The 12,910-nt window shown below is 44.2% G+C and overlaps 1 protein-coding gene across 1 annotated transcript in view; it reads left to right on the forward strand.

The window, feature by feature from the left end:
• Nucleotides 1-10,664, forward strand: part of bltp3b (bridge-like lipid transfer protein family member 3B) — a 59,775-nt gene extending 49,111 nt beyond the window's left edge. Inside the window, exons 21-25 of the mRNA XM_080757038.1 lie at nt 2,591-2,874; nt 5,177-5,285; nt 6,753-6,955; nt 7,460-9,617; nt 9,652-10,664. Of these exons, the coding sequence (XP_080613164.1) occupies nt 2,591-2,874; nt 5,177-5,285; nt 6,753-6,955; nt 7,460-7,588 (725 nt within the window). The 3' untranslated portion in view covers nt 7,589-9,617; nt 9,652-10,664. The remainder of the gene's footprint in view (nt 1-2,590; nt 2,875-5,176; nt 5,286-6,752; nt 6,956-7,459; nt 9,618-9,651) is intronic.
• Nucleotides 10,665-12,910: the final 2,246 nt, after the last annotated feature.

The following is a 12,910-nucleotide window of genomic DNA, read 5'->3' on the forward strand; positions in this document are numbered from 1 at the left end:
CTGTGTGTCTTCCTCTCTCCGTCTTCTCACCTTCCTCTCCAGTGTCCCTCCCTCCCTCCATCTCCCCCTCGTCCTCTTCATCCTCCTCTCTCCACTGCAGCAGACTTTGCAGTCTCACTCCACTGGTTCAGGCAGCCTGCCTCTCTCCCCCCATCGCTCGCTCTCTCTCTCTCTCTCTCTCTCTCTCTCTCTCTCTCTCTCTCTCTCTCTCTCTCTCTCTCTCTCTCTCTCTCTCTCTCTCTCTCTCTCTCTCTCTCTCTCTCTCTCTCTCCCCGCCCCATCCCCATCTCTCTCTCTCACTCCCTCCCTCCCTCTCACTCTGCTTCTTTCATCATCCCCTGAAGCTCTTTTTCTCAGCTTTCCCTTAATCCCATCTGTTTCCCCCCTCACTACCTTTCCTCACTCTATCTCTCTCTCTCTCTCTCTCTCTCTGGTCTTATCACAGTGCCTCAGTCCTTGGCTGATGATTTTCAGCCTGTCTGTCATTCCCCTCTCTCTCTCTCTCTCCCCCTCTCTCTCTCTCTCTCTCTCATATCCTTGCAGGACAGAGAGTGCTGTCATTTTGTAACAGCATTTGCTTCATTGAAGCATCACCCACCTTGTATTTTACCACCTTGTATCACCCACCTTGTATTTTACACACACACACACACACACACACACACACACACACACACACACACACACACACACACACACACACACACACACACACACAGAGAGAGAGAACTTAGTAGAGGATGTGGAGTCAGAATGGAAGGCAGTGAGTGTTCTGTGTGTAAGCGACTATAAGGAGACTTACCTCTCTCTCTCTGCCCAGTGGTGTAAAGTAACTAAGTAATGTACTTAGTTACTTAAGTACTGTACTTACACAAATAGTACAAATTTGAGGTATTTGCACTTTACTTTTGCTTCTACTCCACTACGTTTTCTTTAAAAGCTTTAGTTACTAGTTATTTTGTAGATTTTGATTATTATTATTACATTACAAAACATACATTGTACATTAGCCAGCCACTAAAGCCCTTTACAAGTACAAGGTCACAACACGTCCCAGGACAGAGTACTTCCATATTGCCGTATTGGTACTTTTACTTAACCCATTTTGACCTGAGATCAGATTCTAAAAATGTCGTCTACAACTTGTCAGTCGTTCTTCGATTTAAAAAAAATAGCAGACCTACAAGCAGACCTACAAGCTCGCCACTCGGTGGCGCGCTATGAGCTATGAGCTTGTAGATCTGCTATTTTTCAATAGCTAAAGCATAAAAAGGAGGTTCCCTTCCCGCCCAAAATGGGTTAAGTTAAACATGCGAGTACTTTATCCACCGCTCGTGCACGCCGTTTTCTCTCTCCCTCTCACCCTTCATTTTCCTCCCTCTCTCCATCTCTCCATCTGCCTCTCTCTCCATCTCTCACCCTTCATCTTCCTCCCTCTCTCCATCTCTCCATCTGCCTCTCTCTCCATCTCTCACCCTTCATCTTCCTCCCTCTCTCCATCTCTCCATCTCTCCATCTGCCTCTCTCTCCATCTCTCACCCTCTCTCTAATACCTCTGTCCTCTCTGCATGTCCCTCTGTGTCCTCTCGTCCATCTGTCCATCGTCTCTCTCTCTCTCTTTCTTTCTCTCTCTCTCTCTCTCTCACATCAAAGACTCCACTCTTGTATGTAAATGACTGCCCTGTCTCTCTCCTTGTTTAATCTCCCTCTGCTATTCTAACCTCTCGTTCTCTCTCTCCCCGTACTCTCTCTCTCGTTCTCTCTCTCCCCGTAACTCGTCAAGGTTATAATTGGTTTGGGATTTTTCATCATAGTTTAGTTTTACTTGACTTTTCTTTTTTATTCTAATTCAGTTAGTCTGAATTTGTTCTTAGTGGGGTTTGCTAGTTTTTATTCGCGAGTAAGTATTGTGAACAAAAGATACCATTAAAATAAATTCTATATATATTTTTTCTATATATATATATTCAGTTACTGTTTGACAATCAACGAGAGAAACGAAAACTAAGGGTCTTTTGTCTATAATTTCAATTGGTTTTAGTTAGTCTTGTAAACACACAATACAGTTTCAGTTAGTTATGGTTCATTTATTTTCTTCATTGTAGTTTTTATTTAATTCAGTTAAAGATGGAGTGCCGTGATTCAGTTTTGTATGTGTATGGAGTTAACATTACTCTAATAGACCCCCAGGTGTGGTTAGAATATTCAAATATGTCTTCCCTGTGTATTTTTGGTTTCTTCCCGAAAACTGAAAGCCTTGGAGTCAAAAGGCCCAATCGAAATACACCACGTTGTACCACAGTGACATCACAATATCATCCCCTCCCCTAACCCCTCCCCTTTAACATACAGTTCAGGTGGATCACCACCCACCTGAATACCAGGTATACTTAATGAACTGGTGGGTGTGGCCACATAAAAACATAATTTTAAGACTTTCTGTACACTTAAACTTTTTAATCACACTACCTGAAGATCATGGTTCAGGCGTGAAAAAAAATCACGGCACTCCATATTTTGTTTTATATAATTATTATTATTATTATTTTTCGTTAACTCTAATAACCTTTGTCCTCGTCTCGCTGTCCAGCCGGTGGTGGGGATTCGGCAGCCGCCGCGTCCGGTGACCCCTCCGCCCCCGGAGGTCGACGGCGCCCGGAGGTCCAGGCCCGCCTGGAGAGCGGGCCGTGTGCCGCCGCCCACTCCCCGCTGGCGGAGCAGAACGGCTTCCTGCGCCTGCGGCTGCACGGCTACCGCGCCAGCCTGCTGATGTCCACCATGCGCAACATGGCCGCCTTCCTGGAGGAGGACGACGCCCCCCCGCAGGTGCTGCCCATGGAGATCAGCGTCATGGACACGCACCTGGACCTGAAGGTAGGCCCATGGCTTGCGTCACACCAGATGTGCCTCTTTTCGTGGGACAGACTTTTCAGGCGTCCCACAAATTGAGACCCTGTCCCACATTGTGACCGCATGCCAGGCAATTGCATCAGTGTTCAAATGCCCTAGACTAAAACCAGACTAAACACTAAAACATTCACTAACAGTAAAACTATCCAGGTGACTAAAACGTGACAAAAACGAAATAAACTATTCAAGAGACTATGACTAAAACTAAAATCAAAATTTGCTGTCAAAACAACACTGACACACACAGGCGCACACACACACGCACCTGGACATGAAGGTTCGACAAACGGCGCTCGCACACACTGCACTAACAACAGCTTAGTATAAAAAGGATGTTGTTTCGAGAGACGCCCAAATGGCCTCTACGCACAGAATTACTCTTCCTACATCCGGGCAGCTTCACTACTTCCTAAAACGTAGGTGTTAGCGATGATACTAATTAAGGCTCCCGTTTTATTTAGTGTGCAGTAGTTCTCAACCATTTGCTTCCACCCGGACTCTGTTTGACCAGAATGGAACAGAGCCTTCATTAGTATCATCGCCAAAATGGCGTGTATGCATAGAGCCCATTGCATGACCTATGCATATCAAACTGGGTGGCCTATCACAGGTTCGATGTTTACTTTGCAGCACTAAATGGACACACAGAATTACTCTTTCTACTTCCGGGCCCCTTCCCTACTTCCTTCACAGGTGTTACCGATGATGCTAATTAAGGCTTTGTTCCATTTAGTGTACATTGGTTTTCAATCTTTTAAATTGGACCCCCATAACTCTGAGAGTGTACAAATGGAACCAAATGTACATGTACGGTGTCAAGGACATTTGGACGCACTGGTGGCAGAGGGTTTCCAGTAAGCCGACACGCACAATAACGGCACCATGACTCTGTTTGACCAGAATGGAACAGAGCCTTCATTAGTATCATCGTTAACACCTGTGAAGGAAGTAGGGAAGTGGCGTGTATGCATAGAGCCCATTGCTTTTCTTGGCAATATATATATTTACTATGACCGTTGAGCCTGTATGCTGTTTGAGGATTTATGTTCTTTCTGACGTATTCTTATCTTGTGCGGAAGTCTCTGGATAAGAGTCTGCTAAATGCCTCCACTGTAAATTGTATACATAGACTTGCCTAAATATATGCTAAACAGCCACGCGCGTGCACACACACACACACACACACACACACACTGCATACATACTTACACACTGGGGGAAGGTCTGGTCCCTGGAGGACCCGATGCTGAGAACCAGTAGACTAGAACACGAGGGGAAATCGGTAATTGGCATAACAATTAAAGGTAGAGTAAGTGATTTCACTCAAAAAACCTTAGGTTTCGTTTTTGGCTGTGGGACCTAAGCCTTCGTCCAATCAGGATAGAGAGTCAAAAACGAAACCTAAGGTTTTTTGACCCCCAGGGGTTAACTGAGGACAGGGAGGAACTCCTTATATGGTCAGCACACTCTATAGTAGAGAGGATTATCACAACAAAACAAAAAAATAAGTGATATTTGAATTAAGTGAAATCACTTACTCTACCTTTAAATTGGTAGGGGCGAAAAAATAATTGTCCAAAAACACAGGCCAACACAAGTGAACACACACTCACCCAGTTAAACACACTAATTCAACTAATTCACACTTTTTAACTAGTGGGGCTATGTCGCGCGCACGTGCACCTGTACGAGTATATATATATAAATGTAATGTACCTATTGGCCTGAATATATTAAGACAGTTTTTTCCCCGAATGGAAATATCCTACAAAACGGGGTCGTATTATAATCGAGGACTAGACTATTTGACATTCAATGTTATGTTTCCACAAATTAGTCTTGAAAAATGGGGGTCATCTGATCTTATAATCAGAGTCGTGTTTTATTTGGGACAATACGGGTATATATCAAATTGTATTCTATTTACTTACTGTACATAATGGGGAAACGTTCGTGTCATATTATGCTTCTACCTTGCAAACGTCACCTCTGTAATTGAATGAGTTCATGAATCCATCAGCCACTGTTCTCCAACTCTAGAGTAGGAGTTTAGTAGATCGACACAATGGGCCGTCACCATATGTCGGCCATTCCTGTTATTTCAAGCTGTGACACTCGGCGTCGATCAGCTGGTTCTTACCAGCGAGGTTAGCGGGGTGTGAAAACTGCGTATGGCTGATGTGCGGGGCTTGCGTGTACCGTCAAACTGCCAGAGCGGCGCCCCCGACTGCCCTACCAACCAGCTCACCCCTGCCTCCTCCCACAGGATGACGGACCACGTGACAACCCGTCGGACCCAGAGCCCTCCCCCGTCACCGTGCACGTGGACAGTCTGGTCATTCACCGACGAGACGACGGGTCCTTCTCTATAGGAGGTGATGCACGCACACACACACGCACGCACGCGCACGCACACCGCAGCCAAATACAGATAATTCTGGGGGTCCTTGACATGAACCTGTTTGAGAACCACTGTGATAGAAACATGGGGTTTTTCAGAAAACGGTCTTTTAGAAGGCATTGGTAGAATCGTCCTCAGGTCTAAATGGGTTAAGGGAGGACTAAAGACTTTCCTTTTTAACAAAGCATGTTTATAGCTATGACCTCATGTTTTAAATGTATTGTTCACGTTTCCTAGATGTTTTTAATGTTTTAATGGTTGTGATGTTTCTTCTGTTTTTAATTTATGCACTTGCTCATTGTAGTAAAGTGCGTTATGAATAAAATGATTATTATTGTCCCATTTTGGGCGGGAACCCCTTTTGGTGTTAGCATTATGTTATGCTTTAGCTATTGAAAAATAGCAGATCTACAAGCTCATAGCACACCACCGAGTGGTGCGCTACGAGCTTTTAGGTCTGCTATTTTAGAAAAATTGAAGAACAACTGACATAGAAACATAGCTTTTTCAGAAAACTGTCAGGATGTAGAAGACATTTTTAGGTCAGAATGGGTTAATATTATAACAACAACAGGAATAACAGTGGACCGCAGACCTCCACCAAGGCATAACAATCTCCCAGTTTCTCATTTGAACGTTTGGCCTCATGGTTGGTGCTAGAGGAAAGGTCACGGGGTCAGAGAAATCAAATCAATTGATTGTGTTCCAGTGTGGATCAATGGAACTGACTGCAGTGTACTTTCACTTCCTGTTTATCGATATAATAATGAGCCAGTAGGGTACAGCTGCAGTGACAACACAGGAATGTGTTTACAACGACTTAACTGAGCAACAGCATAATTGGCTACTAAAGACAAATGATATACAAGCTCAACAGTGATGATATCAAACGGCAATTACTTACTTAGGCCCGTCGCTCCCAGTGGAGCAGAGGCCATCGACGACCATCTTCTCCATCCAATGCGGTTTTGGGCTGTCCTTTCCGCCTCTCCCCAGCTGAGTCCCTGTCTCTTCAGCTCCGCCTCCAGGTGTTCTAATAGGCCGCCCTCTCTTCTACTTCCCCTGGGGGGTTCCAAGTCGGTGCCTGGCACGTTGTACCAGCTGCCGGTTTCCTCTGTGGCCAATCCATCCCTTAGGACCTGTTTCTCCACGCTCCCTTTCCTCCAGAGTTCTTCACTTCTCATTTTGTTTGGCCACCAGAACTTGAAAATGCGCTTCAGACGGCTGTTCTAGCTGCTCTAAAACGGTGCTTCCCAATTATTTTAGCTCAAGACCCAAAAGACAAATTATATTAGACGTTTGCCCGGGACCCAAACTAGTGAAAATCTGCAAGCTCACAACACGCCGCTTTGCGGATCTGCTATTTTCATGATTATTAAAATGTTTATTATTATTATCATTTATTGATTCTTGTTTTTTTATGAAACACATTTCACTACAGTGGAGAACGGCCCGGCGGCAGAAGAGAACAGAACCCAGACGACGATGACGAGCGACAGCTGCTCTCTGAACAAGACGCGGACGGACGGCCCGCTGATTGACACCTCTCTAAGCCCCGCCCCCGAGGCCGCGGTCTGCACCGCCCCCAAAGCCACGCAGACGCAACCCCTGCCCTTCCTCCCCGCCGTGTCCGGCAAAGAGAAGGTGAACACACACACACACACACACACACACACACACACACACACACACATTAACCATTTATTTATGTCCACACAAAGGATATGCATACAAGGACACAAATATTATAGGTGCATTAGAGTTACATCTGCAAAATCATAGTATGTGTTTCAATAGACATGTCACTCAGTACTCTATGGGTGTAAGTAACAGCGTCTCCGCCATATATGACGGCTGACACACACACACACACACACACACACACACACACACACACACACTACATACACACTAAAATGATACAGATGCTTTCCCGGTTTTAATGGGGTAAGCCTAAAGCCCAATATTGCTGGTGTACAATCTCTCAAATTCTACTATGTGCTGTAATACGCAGTAGAAGTACACACGCATGCACACACACACACACACACACACACACACACACACACACACACACACACACACACACACACAGGTTAAAGTATTTTCCACTGACACCTCTGTGACTTTTTCCATTTGTTTGTTCAGATGCTGATAGAGGAGAACGAGTGTCTGAAAGTGGAGCTTTCCAGAGCCAAGATGGCGCTGGCGGAGGCTCAGATGGAGAAGGACTCCCTTCTGCACCGCATGAAGACTCTCAAGATCAACACCAGCTAGGCCTGGCTTCTCTGTCCACAGGCGTCCTGACACATCGCCACCACCGGGGGGCAGCTTTACGCTGTTTTTGTTGTGTGGATTATTATACTTTCTTTTTTTCATCCAAGGCGACATCAACAAGCAAGTTGTCGGTGAAACAACGTTTTGGACAGCCCAGTTCGACACCTTGATTTGTACGCCAGCACACCAGACTTTTAACATAGTCACACCCCCCCCCTCCCCCTCCCTCCCTGCGCAAAGCAATGCAGACTCGTGTGTGATTGTTTTGTGTGTTTTTTCAGTTTGTCTCGTTTTTTTTTTTTTTTTTTTTCAGAGCGTGGACGCTATATGGCCTCACTCTCTCCTCCGCCAACCTCGGACGGACAAAAGGAAACGAGGGCAGAGAGGAGGCGTGGGGGAGGGAGAGGAGTGAAAACGGTACGGCCGATGATGGACGATGTTTCGGGAGCCGTGTCTCTGTGGCAAAAACACAGGTTAGAGGTCAGCGCCCCGCCCCCTTCATCTCCCACGGCCGTTTTGTCGTCGCCTATGTTTTAAATTTAAAAGATGCAAATAAATGATTCACCCTTTAGTCCCTTTCCTCTCGTGATCCTTAAAGTCCCACACAAAGGTGCGGAAAGAACATTGAATGTCATATCTTCAGAGGAATGTCTTCAAAGAAAAACTAAACAGAATGACTTATTTTGCACTGCACTGTAATAATGTAACGTAATGTAATTTAACGCTTTCGTATCGGGGAGGGCGGAAATGACAAAAATCTAGTTGCTCAGAGAGTGTACCGTAGCCCTATGTGTATAAGAATGTGAACACGCGTACGCAAAGAGTTGTTCTTTTCTACAGAAACCTCATTGTGTGTGTGTGTGTGTGTGTGCGCGTGTGTGTGCGTCTGCAGCCAGAACAAGCATTTCATTACAGTGAATACATGAACTCATACGCAGTGAGTCACATTCCGTTTCGCTGCTTGATGAGCGTTGCTCCCAGAAGTCCAGTTGCACAGACTTTCGTTTCCTATTTTTCTACGTGTAAATATAGCTTTAGTGTGCAGCACCTTGAAAACCTGGCCCGGGCATCATCCATCCATATCACCCCCGGTACCATCCGTATCACCCCCGGTACCATCCGTATCACCCCCGGTACCATCCGTATCACCCCGCCGTACAAACTCGCCCTCCAGTCCTGCAACTAACAAAAATCTAGACCAGTGGCTTTCGACCCTTTTCATATCAAGCCCATTATTTATTTGGCATTTGAGCCACGGAAAACCATCGGATGAGATTTAGCATCGCAAACCGTAAACGTACGAATATTCTTTTGTGGTTGATAGGATTTGGTCCACAATTCCATGCTATATTGAGAGATATCAGGCAAATGTTGATCAAAATAACAATTCTTCTACATTATATAGTTGTGTAGACTTCTTGTAAATTAAGTCCATCTGCATTAACAATAATTTAACTTATTTTCATTTCGTTTTACGCTCTGAAGAGTTAAAGATCTATAAGGGTCCATTTTGTTACCAACTCTGCTTCATTTAGCTGGGGACCACTTGGAATCCCTGCAAGGACCACTGGTGGTCCCCGGACCACTGGTTGAAGACATCATTTTGATTGTCAATTAGCCAGTAATTAGAGCAGGGGTCTTCAACAGGGCTCCTCAAAGTTACTACAGTGAGAGCGCCAAATCCTTTATACATTAACCACTAGAACCGTAGCATGACGTGTCCCTATTCTGAGGAGAACTTTAGCCAAAAATAGCAGTTCTACAAGCTCACAAGGTGCATACTGTACTAGTGAGCTTGTAGATCTGCTACTTTTTTCAAAGAGGTTTAAAAAGCAGATTTAGGTGGTTCAATGTTCTAAAATAGTAATACACACAAATATGACTCCAACATGCACTGTTGACAGTGCTGTCGAACAAGTCTACAAAGCTATCTATGTAGTGAGGGGGGGGGTAGTCCCTGCTTCATCTCTCTCTCGCTTAGGGGTTCCTTGGCATGAAAAAGGTTGAAGACCCCTGGATTAGAGAGAAGGTAGACCATTAAAGACCCCTGGATTAGAGAGAAGGTAGACCATTAAAGACCCCTGGATTAGAGGGAAGGTAGCCCATTATCCAATACGTTTGAAGCATATTATCCTACCTGTGCTTTCTACTCTCCTAAAAACACGTGGTAGAGTAAAGCCCAATTTATGCTCTGTCGCACGACTGGAAATAGCCGAACCCACAAGCTCACACCGCGACGGTGTGTGGAGCTGTCGTGCGACCAAGTCTGAATCAGGCTTAATATGGGCTCATTTAGGCTGCCTGGCTATATATAGTCATCATGTGTGTGCGTGCGTGTGCTTTTATGTAAATTTCAAAATTTGCATAACGTTTCACGTGTAGTTTTTTCCCCAACAGACACAGTGTTGCCCATATCTGCTGCTGTCCCCGCTCCGTGCATGTAGAGAGCACTTTCTACTGTCCCGTATAAATAGAACAAAACTGATTTTGTGTTCCTCGACGTGGCTCTTTATCACACGACGACTGTATGGAAGGCCAGTCCTATTTATAACACGCGGCTATGAGTTTGTCCGTCAATCAACCCATTGTCTATCATGATCTGTACGTGACCGTCAAAGTCCCGACTTTAACTCCATGCTCACTTCGTCCGGTCCCAGTTCACTTAAGTTGATGTACAAGCTCAGAACGTGTCGCGTTGTGAGCTTGTACATCGGCTATTAACATTGTTGTTGAGTGACACCATCATATGACGGGGCTTGAGTGGTTCCGGCTCGTGGATTAATTAAGTGGAACACAACTCTGTTCTCTGCACAACTACAGCAACGACACTTGAAATGGCAGAGGATACTTTTGATTGTATGTGAAGATTATTTTTGGGATCTGTTTTTTTTTTTTTTTCATCTTTGTTGTGCCTCTGATAGACTCTCTCATCACACGGCCCCGCCTCCTATGTGGGAATCTCCACCCCATTAAAACCTGTGGAGTAAAATAATAAATTAAAAAAATGATAATAAGATGTATTGTCTGTCAAAGCTGCTGAAATATTAATGAAATAAAGAAGGGCATCAAAATGAAATGTTTCTTTGCTAACATCATTCTACTTATTTTCAGAGTTTCGCTGAGGAATGGGGATTTGGATACTTATTTCCGCTTCTAAACGTGTAAATGTAGAGTAGAGGGCCTACAGAGGTTCGCTTCAGGATCATAATCGATGGGAACAGATGACTCGGAACATAAATGGTGACAGCTGGACATGCCGGTTGGTGTGCTGCGGACTGCTGAGTCCTGACCACATAATGCCTGGTTACTGGTACCCTACTGCGTTCCAATCTGGGTGCAGAACATGAGCTATTATGTGAACCGCGCCTCTATACTTTTGGTGATGGAGCTGTTATGCAAAGTGAAGGTGCTACTGCTACAATGCCCAAGGATATACAAATTAACATTCCCTGAAGAATACCTTACAGGTCGAAACGTTGGTTTCTGTTAATAAACTTTCAGCATCGTGGCTGAGAGTGCAGCCTTTTTCTTTTTTTGTTGTTCATCGCCTTAGGCCTTCGGCACCTCATTAATATTGGTGTGCGCACTTCTCCTGCCTGTACAAATTAAATCATCTTGAGTCCACAAAGTGGCTTCAGTATTTTGCGCGTGACGTCCCATTCTTTAGTCTCCTGCTTAACCCATTGACGCCTGGTGCAACGTATACGTTGTTCTACCCTTGATGCCGGCCGTGCTCTCTGTGTCTCATCAGGTATTGCTATACATGTAGCAACATAACTATTTAAAAAAATAGAATTGTTTGAATTTGAAGGTTTTCAGAAACCTTAGGTCAGGCCCTAGAAGGCGTTCCCAGATTCGGCCTCAGGCATCTATGGGTTAATACTCCCCCAAACACATCTCTCTGTTTTTACTAACAGCCGTTTCAGTGGTCACCTTATCACCTAAAGCTGGAGTATGAATAGGCCTTTAGGGAGTTGCTCGTGGTCACAAATACTGACTCAACTATTTCACCATGAGGCCGTCTTATGACGACCAACCAAGACTATAACAATTATTCTCCACAACAAGTAACGTGAACATGCGACACAAGGATGACCTCTACGGGTGGTTAGCAGATCGAGCTGCGTTGTATTGCCAGGGGTGGATGTTTTGACAGCATGCACATAAATGGTCATGACATTTTATGGCTGGAAAAGTGCAGTGCGGTGCTGAGGGGGGGGGGGGTGCACATGTGTTGATGTTTGGCTGTGTTTGTTTACATATGTTAATGTTTATATGATGGTGAGGGAGTCAGTATGAGTAAGTGTATTTACTAGGCAAAGCATGCACCCATACAAGCTTTATGTTTTTCTGTTGCCTAGTAAGTAGTAGGCCTATCCCATGGTGTGTTTCTGACTGTAAATAGTTTTTCATATCATATGAAGGCCGACTAAGTCCCTGTTTTCTGTTCCACAACAGATGTGGCCCTTCTATCTCGATGTCCCATGCCATGATCCTCCTCACTAGCAGGCAGTTGTGGAAAGGAACTATACATTTACTCAAGGGTACTGTACTTTTTAAGTATATATTATATATATATATAAAATATTGTACGTTTACTCACTACAATTATATTAAAACTTTAGTTACTAGTTTACTTTACGTAGATTATATTAATTTGAAATATAGGACTTTCTGCATAATGAGTACTTTTAATGTTGGTACTTTTAAGTATATTTTGATGCCCATACTTTTGTACTGTGACTTCAAATTTGAATACCTATAGGCCCTATTGAATAGGGTATTGATACTTTTACTTACCGGTAAGTAAAACATGTGAGTACTTCCATCACTCGTCAGACTCATGGAGCAGCTTCAACAATTTGCCAATGCCGCTAAATAAACCGTTTCCACAGCGTCCATATTGTCGTGAAATAGTAAAGTAAACAGGCATACTCTGTATAATTGATAACGGCTGTGTTTACCCTACTATTTCATGTTACAATGGCAATGTGGAAAGAAGTTCTATTACGTTTTAAACTAATGTTCCTTGGTGTATTGCAGTGGATCTCAACCAGTGGTCCACCAGTGGTCCTTGGAAGGGGTTCCAGGTTGTCCCCAGCTAAATGGAGATTTGGTAACTTAATCGCCCCTTGTATGTCTTTAAGGGTTTCATTTTACGCTCTCGAGTAAAATTGTTAAACATGCATTATTAATAAATAATGGGCCTTGATATGAAAAGGGTTGAACTGTTGAAAACCACTGGTGTATCAGGTAAAGTTGATGTGGAACACATTTTTCTGGAATCATAGAATAGTGCTTTAAATTCTAGCACCATTGCGT

The sequence above is a fragment of the Protomyctophum bolini genome (genome assembly GCF_963924005.1).
Source record: "Protomyctophum bolini genome assembly, chromosome: 23".
Taxonomy (NCBI): Eukaryota; Metazoa; Chordata; class Actinopteri; order Myctophiformes; family Myctophidae; genus Protomyctophum; species Protomyctophum bolini.